General features: G+C 40.8%; 1 protein-coding gene across 1 annotated transcript; it reads left to right on the top strand.

Moving 5' to 3' along the window:
• Window positions 1-26,188, top strand: TXLNB (taxilin beta). The gene is made up of 9 exons (XM_042815098.1): window positions 1-418; window positions 2,219-2,310; window positions 6,931-7,101; window positions 13,471-13,665; window positions 15,251-15,370; window positions 19,607-19,681; window positions 23,842-23,934; window positions 24,144-24,239; window positions 25,392-26,188. The coding sequence occupies exons 1-9, from the start codon at window positions 1-3 to the stop codon at window positions 26,160-26,162; spliced, it is 2,031 nt and encodes a 676-aa protein (XP_042671032.1). The 3' UTR covers window positions 26,163-26,188.
• The last annotated feature ends 631 nt before the right edge of the window (window positions 26,189-26,819 follow it).

Genomic DNA, 26,819 nt, shown 5'->3' with positions numbered 1-26,819 from the left:
ATGGAGAATGACCAGTTCACTGAGAAGCAGCAGCAGGTTCCCACGTCACCTAGGCAGGACATCCAAGGGCAAAGCAAGGAGGAACCTGTCCCCAGCTCGCAGCCCCTGTCCCCCACAGACCAAACCAGCACCCATCCTGAGGTGGCCACGTGTGACATCTCGGAGGAGCTGAGCCGGCAACTGGAGGACATTATTAAAACCTATGGGTCTGCAGCCAGTTTGATGGAGAAGGAAGGCACTACAGCAGGAACTGAAAGGCCGGAGAAGGGAGATGCAGGCAGTATGGAGGATGCAGAGTATGAGGATACAAATGAAGAAAGTGAGAAAGACAAACCAGCTCCTGGAGATGCTTCAAGAGCAAAGGAGCCCAGCACCAGCAAGGAACAAAAGCTGGAGAAGAAAATACTGAAAGGACTAGGCAAGTTCTTATGTACTTACATAGTTGCTCTGCTAACAGAGGTAAAACCTCCTTGGACTTCACTCTTTCCCTTGTTAGGCCACTGCTATGGCTGATAGGGACCACTAAAAACTACAGTGACTGTTATAACTTTTCTAATTGATAAAAATTGTCAGCAGTTACCCAAAAGATACAGTAGGCTTTATCAGACATTAATCCTTGTACAGGGATGAAAGCTTAGGATTTTATCACATGGCTGATAGACTAATGGTCCACCCAAACTAGTGGCCAAAGCTGCAAGTCTGAAGACACGCTGAACAGTACTGCTTCTTAGACAAAGGGACATCTGATCTCTTGTTTATGCCCCTGTACATTCATTTATTTTCCTACTTCCTCAGGTATGATTTCTTACCGGTCATAACTGTGCTAATGGTGCTACTACGTGGAGTGGCCAAGAGGGAAATTGTAGAACAAATTCAATGTGTTATATTTTATTCAGCAGACTCATCACAGACTGTTTGCAATAAATCAGTAAGCTTGTTCTCCCTAAGCATAGCCATTGGTCCTCTTGGCCACTGCAGGATCCTCTTAGCTGAGCTTAAAATCCTTTCTACTGGACAGCCACTAGAGAGCAATGTAGCTGCATCCCAGCCTAGCAAACGTGCAGTTTGTTTCCACTTATACATAACTTCCACTCTTTTGACTCTTTTCTGCATGAGAACTCAAACCCAACAGTATTCTAATCCTACAGAAAAATCACTGCAGAGTGCACTTAGAGAAACAGGGCTCTTTTTCCAGATTCCTTGGACGTCCGTGTAAAGTACAGTTCCCCTGTTCCAATATCCTTGGCTGTGGTTCGCTTGTTGGTACGTCTCCAAGATGAGTGGAAACACTACTAAAGTACAGTTCTCCAGCTGCACTTGCAACAGTTTTTACTCCATGATCGATTATAGCTCCTTTGAATTTATTTGTACCAGTGCTATAGGGATAATTTAGTCTGAAATAGTGGATTTTCTCCACAAGTAGTACTTCTGGGCTGCACTATACTTGAAGTAGAAAGAATCTGTCCTAAAGATGAAGGTGAATTTTCCCTCCCAGGCTTTTGGGAAGAGGTACATATGGAAAAATATGTCCAAGCCATCCTCATGTACCACAGCCATCCTCAGCTCCAGGGAAGCCAGGGACATTTTTATTCTAAGAACAAGCAGTACTCAAGCTCTAGCTCAAACTGAGGGCTGAAATGAATACCAATAAGTATCAGCATGGAAGCAATACATGACTGTCTACACAGCCTATCATCACAGATTTAGTGATGTATGCCAAGATAATTATTAGACTGTCTCTGGTATCAGTATTCGTTACACCAACTCAGGGAAATGTTTTACACCACTCTCAAACCTGGCTATCCGAGTAGGGGTTGAGCAGCACAAGAGTATCCCAGTTTCTGTCAGTTCACTCCTGCAAAGGAGTTACATATGTGACCCAGTCACGTTACAAAAATATTAAACAAAAAAAAAAAAAAGATTATACAGGAAAAAGTGATTTCACTTGCCAATAATTTTTGCTGGAAGAAAATACATTACTGAGGTACGAAATGGGAGCAAATTCAAGCGTGCTTGTTCTTACTGGCAGAAAATAAACAAGAGGAATTCACAGTAAAGATGGTCCCCTTCCTTCAAAAAAGCACCCCTCTCCTCCCTGAGTTCATTTGTAAAAAATGAATATACTAATTCATGCATAAAAACAAACACACACAACAATTTCGTAACAGTATGTCAGCTACAAACTATCTCTACCATCAAATCTCTGCTTCTTTTCAAGGAAAGGAAGCCACCCTACTGATGCAAAGCTTGAACAAGCTGAATACTCCAGAAGAGAAACTGGACCTGTTATTTAAGAAGTATGCTGAGCTGGTGAGTGCAGCACAGGTTCTCTCCTAACTGTTTAGAGAGGAACCCATAAACACACACCATTCAGCACAGCCCAACCTCACCTAGTAGAAGCATCTGTCCTGTTAACTTATATAGAAAAGTAATTGTCGGGGTTAAAAAATGTCTTATGAGTGAGAGAAGGGGAGGAGTAAAAAGTCAGGAAAACAATCTGGAATTTGAGTTAGATTTGGAAAGGGCTAAAAAACTGATAAGACAATAGTTGTACTTAAAGATAAATCTGTGTAAATATTTATGGCATAAGGAGGTATAACTGAAAGCATGGAGTCACTGGGATGCTATATAGTCACAGCATCCAAAAAATGTCTTTATTAAATCTGTTTATTCACTTTTATTCTTAACATGTCTTTCATACATTTCTACATACATTTTAATACTGTGAGCATAATTCTATTTTTCAGGGAGAAGATGATTTTATTCTAATCCTCTAAAAATCTCTCCCTTCTTCAAGGGATGTATGTTTCTTCTCTTGTTAAAACTGCATTCATTAAAAGATTATTCACAACTATTTTAAACTAAATACCCGTTTTATGCATCTCTACAGTATTCACTGGTGTTCATCAGATCTTCATGTGACAAATATTGGAATAGTGTGATTAATTTTTAATCCATAGTTACCAAATCTGTTTAGTTAGGTAAGTTAAAGAAGATGCAAAGGAAAAAAAGAAAAAGGAAAAAAAAAAAAAAAAAAAAAAAAAAAAAAAAAAAAAAAAAAAAAAAGAGCTATTATTCTAGTGGCATGTTTTGAAAAAAAACAGTCCTTTTCTTTGCACACACATCAATCCTTACAGTAAATCTGCCTTTCTTGCTCAGGCCATAGGGATGCAACAGGCTCAAGTCCTCCACAACCTTCATGCTGGCACTCAGGCACTGCCAGTATGTCCAGATAGCTAAAAAAGACGGGATAGATTCCTTCAATAGGTTAAAAAAAATGGACCTATGGAACTGTTTTACACTACCACACCAGCCCATGCACTGGAGATGAGCTCAAGCTCAAAGCACCTCAGAGTGGCAGGCACTCCTGCTTTCCTTTTCCGCAAGGAGCCCTGCATACCTCTGCATACAGGCGTTCCTTCACCTTGCATATCACTGATCTGATCAAACTGGAAACAACATGCAGTATGAAGTGTCAGAGTGTAGAAAATCAGAAAGTAGAGAATTGAAGCCAATCATCAGAGAAACCAAAGTATAGTGAAATTAACAGTAAAAGCCCCTGAACCATAATGCTACACCTGTAATGATGACCTGACTCCCCTTCTCTGTTCTCTCCACAATGAGGATGGGTTAGTTTCAGATAAAGGATTTTCTTCTCAGTAGTTAAAGGTCTCTATGTTCTTAAGCAGTGAAAATCTCACATGTGAAATGGCTGCAGCATTTTACAGTTTGCGGAGACTGAAAAACATGCCAAGCAGAACATTGACTTTGTAATTGGTTTTATGCACAGCTGTGTCCATGTCTCATCATAATGTGATGTTCAGCTTTCCTTTTTTTCCGTGTAAAATTCTCTGATTTCATAAATTGGACTCTGGCAGTTTATAATTGAGCCCTTGCCTAAAGGGACTTTGTGCCCACAAATTAACCGAAACAGGATTTCTCTGATGTACTCTCCATTGCATTCGGGCATTGTTGGAGCACTGAACACATTATGGCCCACATTGCCAATAACCCATGAAGGAGAAAGGAACTAAAGCAAAAATGCATTCAGTTTTGACATCCTGTGCAATGTCACTAGAATAAATCCTTTAATTAATACAACTCAAGGCTTGTGGGAAAAACCCTTACACTACTCACTCAGCACAACTTGTTAGCAGCTACCATTCTGTTTGCTCCCTGTTGCCCATCTCCATCACACACTTCAGGTCACTTTTTGCTTTTGCTGAGTTATCTTCCAGCTGTATCAGTTCCCTGGTCCAGTTAATCATGTAGTGATGTGAGCACTTCTGCAGCACAGCTCTGGGGAGAGCAGCACTGTGCCAGGCTGAGTGAGCTGGGTGCTGGCCATGGCTTCAGAGTATGAGGTGATGCTGCTGGCTCTGACTGAAGATGCTGCTCAAATGTAGGGACACAACATAGCACTATGTCCCCACAGTCACTCAGCTATCTGCTATTTAAGTGTTAGCACATGCTCTGGCACAGCCTATCATGAGGAGTACATGCAAAAATGGATGGCATCAGAAAACAGTGTGGGATGCATCCCTGCTGGTATGAATGAGGCCATACCTACAGGGAGGAAAGCAACTGAACTGTTTGGACATAAGCTGTGCCCTACTACTTGCCACCAGAGAGCATTTTATCTGCTCATTCTGATGCAGCCAGAGTGGTTGGAGCTGGTAGAGAAGACTGTGCTTTATTTTAGCTTTTGCCTACAAACAGTCATTATGGAATTCCACGTGAATGCTTTGTTTTCAGAAATCCTGAGTGTCTCTCAAGTTCTGGGTGCAACTATACACTGATACATAGACACGAGTATTGCCAGGATACAGTGGGGTCATAATAAAACTGCTTTTTTCTTTTTCTTAAATTGAAGTTTGTCTAACTAGGTCAGCCATCAAAAATCATAATTCCTTCTACCTGAAGTGAATTTTAGCTGATATTTCATTACCTATTTTTAAAAATTCATCTGTGGTGCTCTTTTGTCATTCCTATTTACCAGTGAATTTCCTTCTTCAGTACAAAAGTAATGCCACATCCTAGATATTTCTAAGAACTTTCAAACCTAAGTTTCTAGAGGTAGGCATTTTTAATGAAAACAACAACAACAAAAAACAAACCAAAAGATGCTTGGAAGCTTCTGGTATCGTGATTAAGAGCTATTTCACTCTGAATCCCCTACCTCAAACACAGCTTGAGCAAGTCATCTTAAATTAGGACAGAGCATTATCTGCTAAGCACGGGCTGCACATGAAAAATGTGAAGAAAAAGAACATTTTTTTGTGTTTTAAAAGGGAAGAAAAAGGGGCCAAAATCAAGCTTATGAAGGAAAACATGTCTTTAATTACAGAGAGGCTATTTTTCCCTACAATACTAGAAGAATTATTCCGACTTGATTAGATGTAGAGGCCTTTATTCCAGGGTAAAAATACACAGAACTCATGCTGAAAGTTGAGCATAAATTGTAAATGTCCTCCAAGCTGGTGATTGCTTTGGTTTGTGGTATGACTAGCAGTGATGTGATTGATAATACGCAGAGCTCCATACTATAAGCATAAATCACAGAACATCTGCAGAAAACAGATCCTTGGGCAGAGAAAGTGCTACATATTATTCCTGCCATCTGTCTTGTCTGAGCTTCACATCACTTCTCTACACTCATAAACTTTCCCAGTCATACTGGGGTTAATAATCAGTACCAGCAGTATCATATTGTTAAATAATGTGCCCTAATAGCAACTATTATTATTAAGGTTTTCATATTGTAGCTCATGAGTAACTGGAAAACATCCGGATTTTAGGAACATCTCTTAATAAATACATGCCTGTAATAGAGAGAAGGGTTGCTGCAGGTTGGGGTGGAAGAAGAAATCATCAAAAGCTTCAGAGGTGAAATGCTTCTTGGACATTTCTGTTACAGTGTTAACTTGCAGTACAGTAAGTTTGTCCAACAGCCAGTAACAGGCATGTGTTAGAGGGAATGACCGATCTTTGTGGAGCTGCTATCGGCAGTTCTGATGCTCCCTCTCCTCCCACCTCCAACATGGTGCTCCCCTCCAGCCCTTTGGGCAACACAGGTCCTACACATCTGCAGAAACAATTGCCAGGCTTTATACTCCTCAGAATTTAGGTGGAGCCAAAGAGCCAGAAAGAGGTTTGATTCCCTGTAACCCATCCCCATTGCAGGGGCCTTCAGAAACACAACTGACGGACAATCCATGAATGAGAGGAGACTGGCAAAGAGGAGGGGAGATGCCCACTGGATGTTCAGGGGAAATTCTTCCCTGAAAAGCCTTGTCCTGGTTTGGCTGGGGTTGAATAAATTTTCTTCCTAGTAGCTTGTAAAGCACTGAGTTTTAGGTTTTAGGATGAGAATAGCATTGATAACACACCGGTGTTTTCAGTTGAGCAGCACTTGCAGTAAGTAAAGGCCTTTTCAGCTTCCCAAACTGCCCTGCCAGCGAGGAGGCTATGGTGCACAAGAAACTGTCCCTGTTTCAACCCACAAGTTCTGGCACTTTTCAGTTTTCTTCTCCATCCCACTGTGGGGGTTAGTGAGTGAACAGCTGTGTGCTATGTAGCCTCCCACAGCGTTAGACCACAACAGGTCTTCTGCTTCCAACGGCAGCTAAGCTTTTGCACAAGCTCTTTCCTTGGTTTCCCATGCTTTTTCTGCTGGTTTTTTTTTTTTTTTAACAGTTTTCTGGGTTTCTAGGAAATCTGGGAGTTCTTTCTCATGAAGCTGTAAAACAGAATGAGCAGCTATTGAGTTATCTCATGATCTAGAGAAATCTCACTGTGTAAAGAGCTACCGACTGCTCCAGTTCTTAAAATTACAACAAAAATAAAATCTCACAGCTTCCCTTCAGATAAATTCACTTTCTTTTCTTTCCTTCTCCTCTCCACTTGTTTTAATTCCCATTCCCTGCCCAGCTTGAGGAGCATCGTGCTGAGCAGAAGCAGCTCAAGTACCTGCAGAAGAGGCAGGCCCAGATCACCAAGGAGAAGGATCAGCTGCAGAGTGAGCACAGCCGAGCCATCCTTGCTCGCAGCAAGCTTGAGAGCCTGTGCCGGGAGCTCCAGAGGCACAACAAAACCCTCAAGGTGAGTGTTGGCTACATCAAGGTACCCAGCAGAGATTGAAGAAGGTACCAATGCCTTCTCACCTCATGCTTCAATACCAAATTGTAAGCAAACTCTAGACAAATAACGTATGCTCAAGTCTTTATGCCTGTTTACATCAAGGCCCTTCTTTTCTTCCTTTGGAAGTGTCCAAGTGCTTCTGAATGTTGAATGTGTTGTAGTTGTTCTTCGAGCATTGAGTTCAACTGGGGCTGTTCAACCTGGGGAAGGTTCAGCAGGGATCTCATTAATATCTATAAATACCTCAATGGAAGTGCAAAGACGACAGAGCCACGCTCTTTTCAGTGGTTCCTGGTGCCAGGACAAGAATTCACGGGCACAAACCACAACACAGGTGGCTCTGTCTGAGTGGGTGGCCACAACCTGGTACAGTTTGCCCAGAGAGGCTGTGCAGTCACCTCCTTGGAGATCTTCACAAGCTACCTGGACAACCTGCTCTGGGTGGCTTGAATAGGCAAATGGGATCAGGCAGTCTCCTGAGGTCCTTTCCAACCTCAGCCAGTGATCCTGTGATTCCAGTCTCACCAATGTTAGCTGTAAGTCCTTGTCATGTTACCAGGTGGATCAGCAAAGGGAAAACTAGTAGTGCCAACAGGCCAGTTATGCCACATTTGCTGGGGCAGATCACTCTTTCCCTCCCAAAAGGGTCATTCACCCAGATCCAGGCCTGGCTGCCACACCAACTTTCAGTCCAGCTTCAACACGCTGGCATGGAGGATGGAGAAGTGGAGTGGAGAGTGGAGAAGACCACTGGAGATGGGTGTTTTTTAAGCTGCATCAGGTCTTACAGAAAGTATCTTCTCAGATTCCCAAGACTGCAAATGTGAATGCATGTGTGTCATCAGAGAAATACGAACACCAGATTTGCTACACAGGACTCATAGAAATCTGGCAGCTGTTTTTGCATTATTTGAGTACTCAGGCATTTTCAAGTGATCTGTGATATCTGTCAATCAGGACACTTGTTTCAAGACATCAGTCTTCAAGAGAGTAAGGATGCTGACACTGCTTGTGAAAGCTGCCTGGATTATGAACACCAGTTCAAAATGGAAATGTTCAGGAGTGCCAAAAGGCTAGGATCCATGTATCACACCTGCCTACCCCTTGGTGCATCATGCCATTTAAACGTGAAATTTATAATATGACTATTCTTGAAAAATTTTACGTTCAGAAAATACATTTCTGTTGTGATCTTACTTTTTTACTTTGAGTGAATGTCAGTGACAGTGGCGTCATACAAAAAGCTTCTGCTTTGGTCTATTAAAAATCCTTCTTAATGGGGATATAATCATCTGTAGTATTACACACATGAATTCTCAGCAGCAAGAATCACACCTCATATAACCTCTATCAACAGATTTCTACTCATTTTTACCAACTCAGAAGCAGGCCTTAAGGATCTAACCTCAACTTTTATTGTATGTTGATAAGAATGTATCTGTGAGAGGGAATGGCAATGTCTAAACAGATGCAGTGCATGAGTAGGTGGATGGCAGTTTAATGGATAGGCAAACTAGAAGCAAATCTGCTGGCACTCAGTCATGGTAGCTCGAAACCATCACTTAAATTTGTGCCTGCCATTCGTACAAAACCTCAGTATCAATCCACACTGATCTACCAAACCTTCTTTGGGAAAATCTCTCAGTAGAAATATAAACCTGCTTTGGAGTGATCTAAGACTTATAATTTATGACTTAAGATTTATGTCCAAGGCAGTGGAAAACTGAGGTATAGAGAAAAACTGATTATATTCAGAAAACATATTTGAAACTGGTTTTCTTGAATGACTTGTACTATCTTCCCAGCTGCCATACGCTTACTAATCACTCTATTAGAGAATATCATCTTTCATTTCAACTTGCATATAGTTTATAATGCAATTCATCTCTACATTTAGAAAAATCTCTTTCCAACACCTTCACATCTGGGGGGCTGTTTTGCTTTGTGACGGTGTCTCTGGAATAAAATCATCAATTTCTCACTCTGTTCTGTTTTTTTCCCCTGTAGCTATGCCAGGGAGGCAGGAAATGCCCAAACCAATCTTTCAGTAAGAAGTGTCCAAATTTTGGCCACTTCTCTCTATGGAGCCAGAAAACTTTTAGGAAACACTGAATATTTTTTTTCCTCTCATTCCTGCCTTTTTAGCATTTAAAAATAAAATAAAATAAAATAATAATTAAATAAGTCAGTATGACAATATATTTGCAGAATGAATTAGGATTGAATTAATAAAAGAAGACATTTGATGTTTTTCTCTGTTTTTGTCTCTAACAATTTTAAGACAGTTCATGGAATATTTGCCTTTAGGCTTTACCTTCTGGAGATCTGTCTTCTGATGAGTCTCCAGAATCTCATCTTCAGTTTATTTGAGTGTAATTTTCTTTTGCTTATGACTGTACTGAGAGGGCCTAAAACAGGAGAATCCACAGTGTGTTATTCTTAAAACTTCATGCTTAAGTAATTTTTATTTTGGCTTTGGCAGAACAGAGAAATTGATTCATAATTTTTTTTTTAGCTCTTGGGATTAGCACTTCTGATTATGTTCCAAAGACTGGAAAATAAAAATTGTCAGAGATTGTATCATTTTAATAGCAAAGGAGAAACCTGGCTTGCCCAGATCACGAACGTCCTCTGACTTGCCATGTGGCGCATTATATGCACATCACGTCATGTAAATGTCATCTTTACTCATCTGCTGTGTGGAGCTCCCATTAATTGGAGATTGGTGCAGCCAAGTGGCGATGAATATGCAATGCAGAGCTGCACTGAAAATCCACAGTGCATCAGAGATGATAATTGCTGGCTAGTGTTGGATACTGGCCTCAAAATTTCACTTACTTACAGTCCAGCTATTCAGATTATTTCTTTGCTGTTGCATTTCACAGCAGAAAGCAGATGTTTAATTCTCCCTCCAAGAAAAGCAAAATAAATGTTCAGAAAATAACAGAATATATTCCCACTGCAATGGAGAACAGCTCTGCTATGAGCAATAGCAACTCATTTCTTTGCATTGTGTTCATGTTCTGCCAATTATCTGACAGTCTGGTGGCTACTTAATGTCTTGTAGTGACATAAATCTCTCCTGTCCTTCCTGCTACAGGCATTAAGCAATGACTTTCATAGAAATGTCACAACAGTCAACAGTTTTGATTATGGGTTTGGCTCTAAACTGCAGACCTGAAGCTCAGACCGGGCTGCCTGGGAGTGAGTAGAGCTCACTGAAAATGTGGAATCTGCAGTAACATCGTTTCTGCTGATAGGGCTTCAGCAGATTAACAGTTGTCTTGATTTGTCCTAGAGAGAGATAAGGACTAGAGATGACATTGCACTTCTATTTGCAGATTATTTCACATTCCAGCACTAAATCCAAACTACAGAATACCTTTGTCTTAGTTTTACAGTTTAATTTTAGTTTAATTCAATGCATTTTTACATTTTTAGCAGTAAAACACTGGAGAGTGATAGCAGTACTGCTATAGGACACAAGAGTATACCTTGTATAGGGCAGATAGTAAGAAGATTAAGGGCAGAGGAAAGGGAACAATAGTTTAAGTCTGGATTTTAGTCTTCCACAAATGGAAATCAAAAAAGAATTTACAATGTTGTTTTTATTTGTTTTTCTCATTAGAACTGAATGCCTAATTTCAAAGTGTTTAAAGATTAAACAGAGTGTGACAGTGTGGTTCTCGCATCATTATAAATTCACCATGGTGATGCCAAGAACTCACTGCCCCAAATACACTCTTCTCTGCTCCCACAACCAAGCAAGGCAGAGGCACTGGGTTCCACACAGTTACTAGGGCTGTAACAGCAGTAAATGAGGGCAGTCTTCAGTCCTCCCAGATGGGGACAAACTTCCTTTTAAAGGAACTTCTTAACAGTGTGGAGTCTTGAAATGGGAGAGATTAAGGCACCTACTGGAAAAAAAAAGGCCACATTATGGGGCCAAGTCTAAAGAAAGAGCTGGGGCTGTAGCCTTGTGATAATAGTCTGGGTGATGCTGATGGCTTGAGGCTATCAGACTGGGCCTGCCCAAGTGAGGAGATGAAGAGGAACAAACTCTTGAGGCAGAGCCCATATTACCTTAAGGTAATAGAATCTAGAGTCATACAGGAGTGGCAGTATTGCAGGCAGCTCAGTGGTACAGCACAGCACCGGGCACAGAGAGCTCTTGTTTCCCTGGCACAGGGACTCCAAGGAGCCTTGTGGGGCACACCCTAGCTCCCACAGACAGATATCTTTTGGCTTGTTCTCCAAAGGAGAAGAGGTCAAGATAAATATTCTGCAGTGCATCAGGAGGCTTCTTGGTTTTCGGTATCCTTAACCATGAATTTTTGCATTCTGCATGTACTCTTTATAATTATTCAACTCAGAAGGAAGGATGAGCAGGATGCAATATTCTCTGTGTAACACATCCCCTTTTCTTAAAATATATATATATTTGCATGATTACTACTCTCAAGATATCTAATTTCACCTCATAACAGAGTTGTTAGTGTGACTTACGCGCAAGACACCAGTTTTTCATTTTACATTCAGCTGGATTTATTACTTCAGTTTTAAAGAGAGATTTAAACAGAGTTTTAAATCAGAGCAATGACATTATGCTATGACACTGTTTGGTCCATTAAAACAAAAAAAATATTTTTGAAGAAGGATGTTTCAAAGCCATGGAAATAAGATTCCAGACATACAAGTTTAGTTTCTCAGTCTGCCTTTGACTTCTTGAAGGGAGGGCACCTTGTTGCTTTTCTCCCTGCTCAGGGCTGCACCTACGCCATAGAGAAGAAAGAGCCATGAGCAGTTTTTAAACAGCATATGAGAGGTAAAACAAAGTTCTTATTTAACTAAATCTATGAAGGAACTCAAGTTTTTGTGTTCAATTTTGACACCAGGTTTTGAAGCACGAATCCCGTACCCCTGAGCCATTGCCCAGTTCACTCTATAATTCCACCTCTTCTGAGTGGAAGCCCTTCTGGAGTCACACTTCGCTGTATTCTGTTTGTGAGCACACACACATGTTCTTGTGTAAAGTGCAGAGCACAAACAGGATTTTGGAGTGATTTCTGCTCATTATTGTATAATTAGCAGATGGCTCCAACAGTTTTCCTCCTGTCATCCAAGGCATTGTCATCTCTATAACATCCTGGCAGCAAAAGGACAAATGTCCTCTACCTTGAGCAGCAGTTGTTCAAGATCACTCTTGTGATTTGCATGCTAAGTAGAGCTGGGGCATAGAGCTGGGGCACTTGGTATTCAACTTGCTTTAAGAATAGGACCTGAATCAACACCCTTTCTGTCACATTTACGATATAAATTATACCTCACTCGAGTCAGCAAAAGCTTTATTCAGATGTATTTACAGAAAATTTGCATATGCAGTGTTATCAGAGACTTTTATGTAAATGAATAGCTGAAATAGTCGAAACCTTATTAGAGTGTGCCATTTGCATGCTGTGGAGAGATTTCTTAAAATGGTTCTGGCATGATTTGTAACAACAGTAGATACGATACCAGCCATTTTGTATGAGGATTGCATTCTCCATCAGGGCAGGCTGCCCTGGAAGTAAACAAGCGGGAAATAAAATTGTCCATACTTTGTGATTGAAAGCAATGAATCTAAATTATTTCCCCATTCTCTTTCATAAATAAAACGAAATCCAAAACAGAATTGCAATAACTGGTGAAAACATAATCCATCAATCTTTCTCCAAGCCAGGTTCTGATTCTCTGCTTTGATTCCTGGAGAGCCAGCCCACGATCTTTCTTTGATTCTACCCATTCCAATAACTGTCAGTTAGAAGGTAAGGGAAGGAGGAGTGCAAAGGAATTCTACAGAAAATTATCCCTCTTGAAAAGTGGAAACCTCAAATTCCATAAACTTGATACGAGGATTTCTAGTTAAAAGGATGCGTTTTAAAGAGTGAATTTTAAATTAAATAAAAAAGAAATTTGATAAAAGGGCTTTCAATGACTTTCACTAAATACCTTATTCCAAAGCAAAAGCTGTGCTGCAGTTTCATGAATTAAGGCATGCATGAACATCCCCTTTTCAGGGATTGCTTTGATCTGAAACTGTACTTTACATCCATCTTTACACATGCAAATTCTTAGTTCTATAATTTTTTCAAGACCACTGTATAATTTGCTCTGTAAATTTAGCATCATGCCTAATGTTGGAGCACATGAAAGCAAGAAAATCTCTGAAGAGGAATATAAACACAGATAATCCTTCAAAGAGTAGCCTTGTGCTACTCTGAAACAGTTCCTTTTGGAACCGCTTTTATTATGCATCTTACTTACCCTGTCTTCTCTCCCATTTGACTACAGGAGGAAACAATTCAGCGGGCACGGGAGGAAGATGAGAAGAGGAAAGAAATAACAAACCATTTCCAGGGCACGCTGAGTGAAATCCAGGCTCAGATTGAGCAGCAAAGTGAGAGGAACATGAAGCTCTGCCAGGAGAACACAGAGCTGGCAGAGAAGCTGAAAAGCATTATTGACCAGTATGAGCTGCGGGAAGAGGTGAGCATTGCAATGCCCACGGGGACCAGCAGCAAACCCAGCTCCATGGAGGGAAGTGGAAAGCACTCTGAACATGTCATCCCCACTGACCATCATTTGGGCATCTCATGGGTAGCTTCTGCTGTGCTTTGCTGTCCAGTTGGGGCTCTACATGCATCAAGCCAGCAGGATGCCACATGGAAAATGTGGGTGAAAAGCTGACCCGATGGCACCCTGCATGCAGTACTCGTGGCAGCTCTAATGGTGGTGGGGAAAGGGATTGAGGTTCTCATGCAGCAAGATGGCAAGCTGCCTGCTAATCTCTACCCCCTTTCACTCATTGCTCCCCCCAAATCCCAAAGGACTCCAGAGTGCTCACTGAGCACCTCCCAGTTCTATCTTTTTGGACAGCCCAGCCCACTGCCAAATGTACTTCTGATCCCCCCAGACACAGGTTGCTGAGGGACCCTTCCCCAGAAACAAAGCTAATAACCAGGGTAAAGCAGGCCTTTTGCATTGGAATAGACTCCTCTTTGCAGGAATAACGTTTACAGTAAAATCAAGTAGATAATAGATGAATTGAAAATTACATCTCTAAATATAAACATTAGAGCAGTTCAGAAAATTCCCAAGCTCCCATTTCTGTGGTGATTTTATGACAAACACTAGCACATATTGCAGTGGGTCTTTTTATTGTTTCCAAATGTGCTTATTGTGTGGCTCAGTGCAACCAGACAACATTATCATACTGAATAAAACATGAGTAACCTGTCCTCACAATCTGGAATGCCCGATGCAATACACTAATTTCTAAATCTGTTGCATCTTGTATGAAATCTTGCACTGAATGAAGGAAACGTGCATTCCTGTCTTATTGTTTCTATGAAAGGAAAATGTAAAGCAGAAGGATGTGCTCAGAATATTGAGTTCTACCTAAACGCAGCATCAGTGAAGAGTGCAATCAGCAACACTCACCTCCTGAAAGTCACTGCGGAGAGAGAAGTTTTACAGGCCATAGGAGACCTCTGGCACATCTGTCCCACATCCCCTCTCATTTACCCAAGCACTCCAAGCCCACATTATCTATGTGAAGCCAGATCAAATGGGGTGTACTAGGCATATATATACAATAGGAGCTGCACACGCATTCCCTAAGAACTGGAGGTGCAGCCTGTCATCACACATTTACCCACACAATGGCTTAGAACCACAGGCCACTTAGCAGGTCCAAAAAAAAGTGCATCCCCAACATATTTGTAATTGATGGGCAGCTTTATAATCTACAACTATATTGGATTATACAGATGACTTTATACGCGTATTGTGGAACTGGAAAAGATGCTAAGGGTTCGTTGTTGTTTTTGTTTTTGTTTTGTTACCCATCAAAATAGATGATGTAAACACATTTCCTTTCCTATGCAAATTCTGGCACAGTTTGTTCTTATCAGCACCATGGCTTTTTTGTAACTGCAGTGGGTTGGGAAACTTCCTGCTTTGCAATATTTTTGTCTTCTATGTGTCCCAGTAGATAGCTATGCATGCATGAGCATGAAGGTCTGTGTACACAATTAAACCTGCACATTCAGCAGAATTTATTCTCTTGCAGCACCTTGACAAAATATTTAAGCACAGAGAACTTCAACAGAAATTGGTGGATGCCAAGTTGGAGCAGTCTCAGGAAATGATGAAGGAAGCAGAGGAGCGACATCAGAAGGAAAAGGAATATGTACTTATCGTGCTAATCTATCTGTCTTTTACCTAACTGAAGGTCAAGATGAGAGCTGCATAATATTTCAGTAATATATTGGTTATTCTGGTCCAAGCCATGACACAGGAGCAGGGTAGCATAAGACAAGGATTTATTACTTCTGATAGTGCTTGATGCAAAGCAGTAGCATCTGAAAGGCTATTTTCAGGAGCATTTATAGATTTTGAAGATTGTGAGCAGTAGGTTATAGCACAGACTTCTCCAGCAAACTCACCACTACTGCTCTGCTGATTTGTCACGATGTGTCAAATGATGCCATCAGTTTTTTTCAAAGGCTCTGATATTTGATACTCCATCTCTTCACATGGTAAATGATCACATTTAAACAAGCAGGGTTTGTGCTTGTGATTGAATCAGTTGAAGGCCAATATCCCACCAGGCTCAGAGTCTCCCCAGTCAACCTTCTGTGTGTCCAGTTTTATAAATGGAGGTGACCAGGAGCTGATGCAGTCAAGTCCACCTTTTGGGCAGTCCTGTGTGAAACCAGGAGTTGGACACAATGATCCTTGTGGGTCTCTTCCAATTCTAGATATATATTATACGTAATATATAATATTATATATTATATATATCTATATAATATATATAGATATATATTCTGTGATTCTCTTCTGCAGAGCCTCCCTCTCCATGTTGGTTCAAAATGTACTTCCTCAGGCTGCCTAGCATTTTCACAACTACCTAACATCTACCAACATTCTTCACTGGCACACAGATCCTTTTCTCAGCAGTGGCTGCAGCCAAGGCTATGCATAGGGAAGTTCCAGGCTCTCAACAGCTGAAAGAAAGCTGTAGTCCCTAGCAATCCTCTGACTAGCTCAGGAGTTGCATCAGAGAACTCTGAGAGGATTTTTATTCCATCCCCATGTCTGGAAAGAGATGTCATCTCCATCTACATACATACAGGAGTGGGAGATTTCCTTTCTGGCTTTGCTGAACATATGACTGGCATCTATGAAACAGCAGATTCAAAAACAAGCTACAAAGCCTTTAAGCTGTGGGTGTATAATGAGATGCATTGTGTTCAAAGACTTTTTTCACACTATTGAAGCTAATGCTCAAAAAGACTTGCCTTAGAGGGAGTCAGGTGATATATTAGTAACATCACTTTGGAGCAAGGTAGCTTTAGCTGGAGAATATAAGTGATTAGCCAAAAGCCATGCAATGAGTCAAGGCATAATCAGCACATCCTAATTCATCAGTCAGCCCAGCACCCAGATAGCTGGCCTACACTAGTCTCCCACCTCACTCATAATGCCAAGCTCTTACTCCCACCCACTCAGCTATTGTGTGAGAGTATGTATATATATATATATATATATATATATATATATATGTATGTATGTATGTATGAAATCAAGATGTTTTTGACTGAGTCCTTTCATTCAGGGTTACCTCTCATTAGCTCAGTTGCACAGAGTCAGAGCCCTTTCTTCAGCATCCTGTCCATACCAATTCTCTGCATACAAATTTTGTACATCCTTGTGCATGAGTTTTGCTGCAGGACTTTTCAGATGTCTTTAAATGAAAATTTCTGTATTCTTTATCTATTTGATTACTCCTTGGAGGCTCACTTTGATGTTTTCCTACACAGTTCTTCCACACAGGAATCTTTGCTCCTATACAAAATTTCTTTATCTCATTTAGGGAGAGATGTCCTCTCCTGCAGAGCATGCAAACCACAGCTCAGTAGGCAGAATCTCTTACAAAATTGTCTTATTGCTTGCACAATTCATTCTACACATACAGCAAGAATACGGTCCCCTATGTAAGTAGCAATCATCCACACTGCGTAGCAGCATGATGGCCCCCAAAGGGTTAGCCTGATCTAAGGACGCAGTTTTACCATCATCCCAGAACTGCTCAGCACTATTTGTGACTCTCACAACATACCATATGTTTTTAGCACTCATAAAGCAAACTCTGAACTGTAGTTAATTGCAGTTTAAAGCCTCTGTGACTTTCGAGTGTGTGACTGAAAGGTAATGATCAGATGTCTACATAATTGGAATATGCAAAGTATGGCAGCAAAAAAGAGAGAAACAATTTTCACAAAGCCATTCCCTAGATCTATGTCATTAAATGGGAATGAGTGTTCTTGTTCCTTTAGCCACGAGCATGATATGACTGCCTGGGCCTTCAGCAGCTATCATAGCTCTAATTATATTGTATAACATCACCACACTTCACTGAATGCTGTTTTGTAAACACCACATTCAGTATTTATTCGTTTCGTTATACAGGCTCCTTGTTACTTCTTCATAGCCGATTAATACCTGTATCGGTTCTCCTGATGCAGTTTCTCTCAGCTTGGTGTTTGCAGATGACCCCAGGCTGCACGTTAATTTGGGCAAACCTCTCTGAGGCTTGCTTCCCTTACAGAATAGTTTATTAACTCTTAGATTTTCAATGGCTACAGAAGTGATATGGGTCAATAGTACAGAACAATCTCATTAGCAGGCAAAACAAGTGGCTTTTCGTTGCCTTCTCTGCCCATCTTACATCTTTCGTACTGTAGCAGAAGACATGGCAGTGCAGGTGTGACCTCTTCATTACCTCAGATGTCCTGGAAAAGAAGGTAACCCTAGACAAGATTTAAGGAGTACAGATAAAAGCCCAGTTCTTGGAAGTAATGACTGGCCTGGGGTTGAGTAGCTCTGGATGTTTTCAAAGCACTTTTCATTAAATCATTTGATCCAGATACCCTTCAAATCCTGGAAACAAAATAAATCACCAAGTAGAAATCAAATCATTCCTGTCCAGGAAAGGGTAGATGTGAATAATTCGGTGGATTTGCATCAGAGGGCCAAATGGATGGGAGAAATGTTTTTCTAGTTTATATATAAATATATATATGCATAAGTATATATATTTATATACAATAAATCTTATTCACTCTCTTTGCCACAAATAGCTGGAGATGGAGAGAATTCATTATACTGTTCAACCAGCATTCGTAAGGTGTGTCCTCTTCCCTTTTGCCAGGTGGCATTAAGTAGTTTGAATGTGTTATTTCTAACTAAATGTTTAGAATCAAAGTTTTTACTATAATCAAATACTTTTTCTACATGGAATTCTACTCACCTTTCACTTCCAATACAAGTGGGTTCTACTGACTTAAACAGTACTTTTCTGAAAATGCTTCAGAGTCCAGCTTTGCCATTTCAAATGGTACAATTAAGTCCAACAGAAGAAATTCTGTGGCAGACTAAATTATTTATATCCTATGTCATCATTTCTCAAGTTACCACTTGCATTTTTTTCCTGAAATACATTTGGCCTAGCCAGTAAAAGTAACACTTGATACATGTTTGGCAGACAATAGACATTTCTTTAACGCTTCAATAAATATTTCATTTATTTATCAATATTCATCAATATTTCATACTTTCAGATCAAACCAATTGCTAGACTATTACTAAGCACTTTGAAAGTGCTGATTTCAAACTGCACTCTGTAGCAGTCTGTGTATCTCTTTCCTACAATTTCCTACCCTCAGCTGATCTTCCAGTGTGCAGTCCACATGTCCAAATGTCGTTTTGCTAATACCCTGAAAAAGGGATAACATCTTCCCAGGAGCAGCCAGGGATGAAACTGCAATCAAGCTGTTCCTGGGCTGCCTTCTTGATCTAAGTGAGGCATTTATCATCCTGAGCTGGGTGTCTCCTCTGAAGGCACGTCAGTGAAAAAGAGCTCTAAAACAACAAGACACCAGAGCTTGTTTTTGTCTGACACTATGCATTCCCTTCCTGGAAGCTTGCAGATTTTTTTACACAAGTCTGACTGTGAACACATCTGTAGGCTAAGTACTGATCATTAATGCAAAAGAAAACATACCGTTCACAGGAAATCAGGAATTTAATCTAAGCTGCACTGAAATGACAGTACCAGAAGGTGCTGTAACCATTCTCCACAAGTCACACGAAGATATGGTTAAACATCATACTTCTTAGAGCATATGATACTGCACTTCTCATACTAAACAGGTTTTGGGCTAATATTCAAGTATCCTTCTTCTTAGGATAGCAATAAATATTCTATCTATCTTGCCTAATTTCTCCAGCTACATTTATATGAGAGTTAAATCACTACTTACTAAGTCAGCAGTAACAAAAGCATATGAAGCTGTAGATTGAGGGTTTCCGGCTGATAAAACAGGATCTAACAATTTTCTCTCTGTTGCTCAAAACACAGCTCCTCAATCAAGCTGCAGAATGGAAGCTACAGGCCAAAATGTTAAAGGAACAGGAGACAGTCCTGCAGGCACAGGTGACGTAGGAGAGGTGATTGCATGGTGTGTCTTTGTTTGCCCATTTTTAGCCCATTACACATATTTTAGGTATTCAAATTATTTTTCGTGAATCCTTTCTAGCTTCGTTCTTCATCACACAAACTGCTGTGAAGCCAACACAGCGTCCCATACTGCATATCACACTATGGCATTTATGAGTGTCTGCAGTGCTAAACCACAAAACAGCATGAGTATCTTGGCTTGATTAATTAGCAGAAATATCCTGCATGCATGCCTCTAATCCAGCACAATGCTGAGGTACAAACATGAAACACATACACCAAATTTGAACTGATGTGCTATGCAGTTTTCTAGTCTGGGGTGTAACAACAGAGCTTTTATCAATTTTATCTTGATTTTTGCCAACTGAGGGCTTATACAAGGGACCTCTAGGATTCCAGTGTTTAGATTCTGAAATATTCTATAAAATAAAATGATTTCCCCAAATTATATTAAAAGTCAGGCTGTAGCAAAAGACAGTAAAACAAGAAACAGGCAATGGATAAAAAAGTTACCTCCTACGCTTTGAACGCAATGCAATAATCGACCTTAAATGCAAGTGAGAAATCTAAATGATATGACAGACTTTCATATCAAAAAGAGACAGCATCAGTAGATTTTCCTACACTTAAAAAACTAGCCATGTAAACTTATCTTCTTCCACTCGTCTGTGAGAATGGTCCCTCCCCACAGAATTTTAGGGCACTTGGTCCTGCAGCCATTCAGCTCCTCACCCATCAGCAGGGATATTCAGTGCCCTTGCTTATGGCTTGGCACACTACTAAGTTGTTCCAGTTCTGCTCTTGCAGACGATCCAACTCCTATCTGTTGAGCAGTCAAGAAGGGCTAGAGTTAAAATGACAACCTGGAGACATGGTAAGAGAGCTGCTGTCCTTCATAAGTTTTTTCCAAAGACTGAGATAAGCAGGTAGCACACTAAAGAACATCACCTGAACTGCTGTGGATACTTGTTTGACAGGTTCTGTGATCAAACCTCAAAGGCCTCCAGCTGAGTTAGTCCCAAATGCAGGTCAATTTTCTGAGTGGTTTTAGTTACACTTTTATGTTCAGCTAGCAAGAGTTTTGCATGCAGGCAGACCTCTATAGCCAGCGTAATGAAAGTGAAGGTACTGATAAGAACCAGAATATATTAAGCACACATTTGAAATGGAAAAAAATGGTTTTAGAGAAAATCCAGTCAAACAAGCCTGCAAAGGCACTGATAATACATATGCCCCTTGCAGACTTGCTTATATTAAAATTAAGGGGTTCACGTGCTGAAGTGAAACATGCAGTTAGTTGTTCTTCTGAAGTATGTGAGCTCTGGCACCTACACAGCAGCCTCCACTTGGAATTACTGAGAATAATAATAATAATTAGCACTGTTTCCAGTATGGTAGCATTGATGGATCTCCCTCATGGACCAGATGCCACCGTACAAGCACAAAACAGAAAGAGCATAAAAGCTCCCTGATGCATGAAATAACCAATAAATAATTGCAGGACAACTGCATGGACATTATGAGAACACACTGGTCAGTGAGACAAGGAGGAGCCATAATATAGTTCTTAACCAGAGGGCAGTTGGCATGTGGGCACAGCATACTGCTGGAGTTCAAGGAGTATTTGGACAGCACTCTCAGACATAGGGTTTGGATTTTGGGTGGTGCTGTGTGGAGCCAGGGGTTGGGCTCCGTGATTCTTACGGGACCCTTCCTACCCAGGATATTTTATGATTGTAAGAGAAGGTCTCAACCCAGGCTCTTGTGCCAGTCTCCTCACCTCGCAGCAGATGGCTCTATAGAGCCATCAGGTTGACTGAAAAAGCGCACTTGGCATCAGGGTCCCATCTATATGGTGGCACTTGGGCTGCTAAAGTAAAGCTTTCCAAGTTTCTGTTTGTGTATGAGTCACAGCCCTGGCTGCAGTCTAACATAAATACACAGGCGTATGCTGTTTGTCAACGAGCTCCAACATCAGCAGCCCAGAGCTCTGCAGGGATTAACCTGCCATGCATTTACCAGCTTGGCAGGGAAGGGCTGCAACCAGAGGTGCGTTCACAGCCACCAAGGCCCTAACTGCCTCATTTAAACTTAGCTTGGGCAAATCCACACTACACTGCAATTATGGCAATGACATATTCCCAGAGGCACCGTAACAGCTAATCAGAATGAAAATAAATCATAATATAACTATATCCAATTTGAAAATCAGGACTAAACCTACCCCATTATTAGTGACATTTTCTATATCCTCTTTCCCTCAGTGCAGCGTCAAGGGAAATGTGCACTGGCAGGCACCAGGGGAAATAAAAGCTCCTGGTTAATCATTTTTTCAGCTCCACACAGGTGTGGGAGAGGGCAGCTGGTCTCGTCAGCTGCTCAGAGCCTCTAACTCTTCTGCACCCACCATACAGCCTTCCAATTGCTCTAACAAGAGCTATCAGGCTGGGCTGATGAACTGTCAAACCATCTCAGCATTGTTGGGGTGCCCAGGGACCAAAAAACATCTGAGATTATTTCAGAACAGCTGATATCTGTACTTTATAGAGAGAGCATCCTTCATGGTTTTGGAAGCACTTTTCCCACCTGGTATGAGGGGAGGAAAAATAAATAAATAGATAAATAAAAGGAAAAGGAGAAACTGAGGGAATTTGATATAAAAACCAAACCTCGGATCTTTAGAACAGAGATTTTAAAAACATTCACAGATTTTATGTGGAAAAACAGGGAAATATGGCTTACAACAAAGTGCAGCCACAGATGAACATTCATGTGACTACCAGAGGTAAACTGATAGCAAAATACAAACCCTGCCTAGTCTTAAATTCTGGCATACTGCTAAAGATCTTTTTTCTGTTCTTCATGAAATGAAGTGAAGCTGGCAGAAGAGGATGACAGGAGATTATTTTCACTGTCCTTGCTGGCCTTGCCTCCAGCTGTAGAACACACAGGCTGCAAAATAGAGCTGACAGAGAGCCTACTCAACTCTCCTAAGCTACAGAACAGGGATGGATGCAGGTTGGCCTCATGCAGAGGCTGGGCTTTGCTCAGAAGCAGGGTGCTCCCATGTCAAATAACACAGGGAAAGAGTAGAGATGCTCCTATTCAGTGGTGGCATAAAGTGAAGCATGGAGTGTTGCCTGATGCTATGGACCCGAGCCACAGGGATGGGATTGCAATGATAGGAGAGGTGAAGTGGTTACAGTATGATGTGGTGATTGTAGAGTCATAGAATCAGTAAGATTGGAAAAGACTTCTAAGATCATCTAGACCGACTGTCAACTCATCACCACCATGCCCACTAAGCCATGTCTCTTAGTGCCACACCCACACGCCTCTTGAACACCTCCAGGGTTTTCACTATGCCTTTTCCCCAGGTCTCTCAGACTTCAGAAGCAAGGTAATGAGGAAAACACCTAGCTCTTATCCTGGCTTGCTGGGTATCTGATAAGCCAGGTGAACAGCTAGATGAATCAAGGCTTAGTGCTAGCTCAGACACAGTTCTGAATCTTACCTAGAGCTGACCCCATTGCCCAGTCCTACCCCACATCAGTGGTCATGCCAACTCAGGATAGTCCCTGCCACGCTCCAGTAGCCCAGTGCACTAACAGAGATGGCTCACTTAACCCATTACCACTTTCTGTTCCATAGGTTACCCTAAAGAAGTCAGCCTCTATTGTATACAGAGCTTGTGAAGAAAACAGGGGGCTGGAAATCTAGGCAGATTTTAATTCCGTCCTCCTGAAGCCTCTATGGAGTTACTTAGGGAGATGTTTCCACTAATCTTCCACTTCTAGAGAATTCTTTCATTTCTGGGCAACCAACACAGAGACATCCTAGCTGCAGCATTCATGAACTCAGCATCCATAATTCCCAGATCTTTTTAAAGGTCACCAGCCCAGGTCTTCCTATTCTTCATTTTATCTTTCTGCAACAAACAAATGATAATAGTTTGCAATCTTAAAAATATACACAGAATTTTAGGTCACTTATGTTGGTGCTTCATTAGTATCTGAACACATGTCCAAAAAAACCCCAACCTATTGTATTATCTTCTACTTAAGCAAGGTATTATCATTCAGTTCACTGCTCTGGAAACTCTGAAATCATTGTTTTTCTTTTTCTTGTTAATGTAGATCACTCTCTACTCTGAGAGATTTGAAGAATTTCAGAAAACATTGACAAAAAGCAATGAAGTGTTTGCTACCTTCAAACAGGAGATGGAGAAAGTAAGTAGCAGCTAACATCTGAACTCTGTTCTTGACACTTCCATTTTGATATGTCACAGTGCAGTAATTTTAACTGGGATTAGGACATTTCTGCATATTTTGGAGAACAGTTATGACTACAGACAGAGACCTGAGTGAAAGGGCTGTCCTAATTCCATCTGCAGTGTGGGACTGCTGTTGTGATTCAGCTTTTCTTCTTGATTTTATAGATGACAAAGAAAATGAAGAAGTTGGAAAAGGATACTGCTACATGGAAATCCAGGTTTGAGAACTGTAACAGAGCATTACTGGATATGATTGAAGAGGTGAGCGGGCTTTTTGATGCACCCCTTCCACCACATAAGAGTTTAAGTGGGAAATGCAATGAACTGTCAAAAGTAAAAAAAATATATACGTTGAATCTAAGGGTCATTTTTTTCAAGTTACCTTGGTTATTGGATCTTTTAAAAGAAAAAAAAAGACAAACATCACAAACATCACAACTACTGGGACTTTTAGACTATGCTGAAATATTCATTATGTCCACAACAAACTGAACTATGTAACTGTGAATTTGAAGTGCTCTAAAAATGCATGACAGTGAATGCTCTCACAGAGAAGCAAATTGGCATTAGTTCACTTTAAGATACTTTCTTTCTGCATAAGAGCATTCACTCAGAGTGTAAATGTGCTGTAGCAAATGAATTTTAAATTCACTCCTTTCGTTAACTTCTTGTGCAGGCAAACTCTAAGAGCCAAAAGCAAGCATTGTGTCTCACTATAGTTTTAACCACGATGTCAGAGAAACAGTGCAGAGGAAATTAGTAAGCATGTTGGAACTCATTCAGATAAGATAAGAGCCTGCCTGAAGTTTCAGCCCAGACTTACAATGAACTTGGACTGGGTCTTTCTGGCTAGTTTTGTAGTTCTGTCCATTTCTATGGATTTTGATATTTCTTGATTCCTCACTGGGTGTAGAAGCAAGAAAATGTTCAAAGTCAGGCAACTCTCACAGAATCTAGAAGGAAAGTTAAAAAAAAAAAAAAAGTAACAGAGATTTCCCCCCCCCCCCCCAAAAAAAAAACAAAACAAAAAACCCACACACAAAACAAACAAACAACCCACACACTCAGCCTCATTGAAACTGAGGTTGAGGTAGGATTTTGGATCCATTTCTGTATGAAGATACAGTATGTTCTTCTATCTCTACAGATTGTTGACAGGTGTTCCTGCAAATATTTCTTGGTGAAATCTTTATGGCCAATGTTAATGTAGTACAGAAACAAGGGCAAATTTCCTCTTGCAGCCTTGGTACCAAAGGTCATGGTAATCGCAGAGCAGTTTGAGAAAGCCAGACACCTTGCAGAGTCCTGTGAGGACTGCCTAGATCTCAAATTGTTTCCTAATTGCTAATTCCACAAATGAACTGCATGCACACAAACTCAGCCTGTGCCTTTGTCTAATGTCTCTGACCACAGAAAGCCATGAGGACCAAGGAATATGAGTGCTTTGTGTTGAAAATCCAGAGGCTAGAGAACCTTTGCCGAGCTCTGCAGGAAGAGAGGAATGAACTGTACAGAAAAATAAAACAAGCACAGCTCCCTGAAGAGGTGAATGGAAATGATATCTTAGAAGAAGACGACGATGACAATACAAACCCTTCCTCCAGTGAGCAGGCAAGCATTGAGCTGTGTGCTGCTGACAAGAACATGCTGCAGGAGCTAGCTGAAGCTTTCAGGGTGTCCCACTCAGCAGAGGAGAACTTTCCAAGCAACAGCAGCAATCCAGAGACATGCGATGTTCAAATGTGTAAAGCCATCTCTGTACCAGAACTCCCCTGTCATCTCACCTCACAGTCAGAGGCCGGGAACCACTGTGAGCAGTTCAGCATGAGCACATCAGGACCCCCTGAACACATGCCAGCATCCTCTGAAAATACAACAACACCCATCGAGAACATGCCAAAGCCCACCAAAAGCATGCCCATGCCCACAGAAATGGTGCCAACACCTACAGAAAGCGTGCCAATACCTACAGAAGGTGTGCCAACATCTCCCAAAATCATGCCAGCAACCCCTGAAGGTGTGCCAACACCTATGCAAAACACATCTGCTCCCGTTGGAAATATACCAGCATCCACCAACAGCACACCAAAAGCTGTAGAACACGTGGATGATATAGCAGAGCTGTTTGTCCAGGATCAGCCTGCAGAGCAAAAAGGGGATACAGATATGGAAGCAGTAGACTGAAGACAAAGAAGAGTTCAGGCTCATATTAAACAAACCACAGTTCTACTTCGTTTCTCAAATTCGTTTGTTTAAAAAAAAAGTGAGTGCTAAAACATATATAAAAATACATACTTGTAGACAAATATAATGCACTTCTCTTTGATACCACTATCCAGTTTTACTTGGTCTGCATGTTTTGCTGTCCTTCATGATTAAAGCATAATATTTTCTTAATGATAGGAAAATTCAACAAAATTACAGTATCTTTTTTCCCAGTCATGAGTCATCTCCTTCAACAAAATAATTTTGAAATGCTGAAGTTACATGTTTCAAAAATCATTGCTATTTTCATACATATACTTAAAGTCTCATAATTAATTATATCTGTTTGATATATTGCAATAAAGGATGGCCTACTTGGAAATGCAGAGATCTCAATAAATGAGAAAGGAGTGTGTGATTATAAAGTAAAATAGTGAAATAATCAGTGTGGTCAGCCATATCCAAAGTGAGCTGTAATAACAAAAGGTGATGTTGAATGAGTAGAGTAAACTACCACGGAGCACTATGTGGACTGAATACCCACCAACTTTTAGTCTTACTCTGAATTTGTCTTTTCTGCTTTGTACTTGACAAGAGGTTTTGTTTTCAACAGAACAATGGGAGAAGGGAGATCTT

Source organism: Centrocercus urophasianus, unplaced genomic scaffold (assembly GCF_019232065.1).
Source record: "Centrocercus urophasianus isolate 14NV4802_14NV808 unplaced genomic scaffold, USGS_Curo_1.0 seq_10, whole genome shotgun sequence".
NCBI classification, from domain to species: Eukaryota; Metazoa; Chordata; class Aves; order Galliformes; family Phasianidae; genus Centrocercus; species Centrocercus urophasianus.
Note: the sequence above shows the minus strand (reverse complement) of the source record. Positions and strands in the feature narration are given on the sequence as shown.

What these genes read in the sequence shown, in the direction of transcription:
- TXLNB (XM_042815098.1), top strand. Translation starts at nt 1, where the DNA reads ATGGAGAATGACCAGTTCACTGAGAAGCAGCAGCAGGTTCCCACGTCA. An exon ending in TTAAGAAGTATGCTGAGCTG is followed by an intron (nt 2,311 to 6,930) that starts GTGAGTGCAGCA and finishes TTCCCTGCCCAG; the next exon opens with CTTGAGGAGCATCGTGCTGA. An exon ending in ATCAGAAGGAAAAGGAATAT is followed by an intron (nt 15,371 to 19,606) that starts GTACTTATCGTG and finishes CTCAAAACACAG; the next exon opens with CTCCTCAATCAAGCTGCAGA.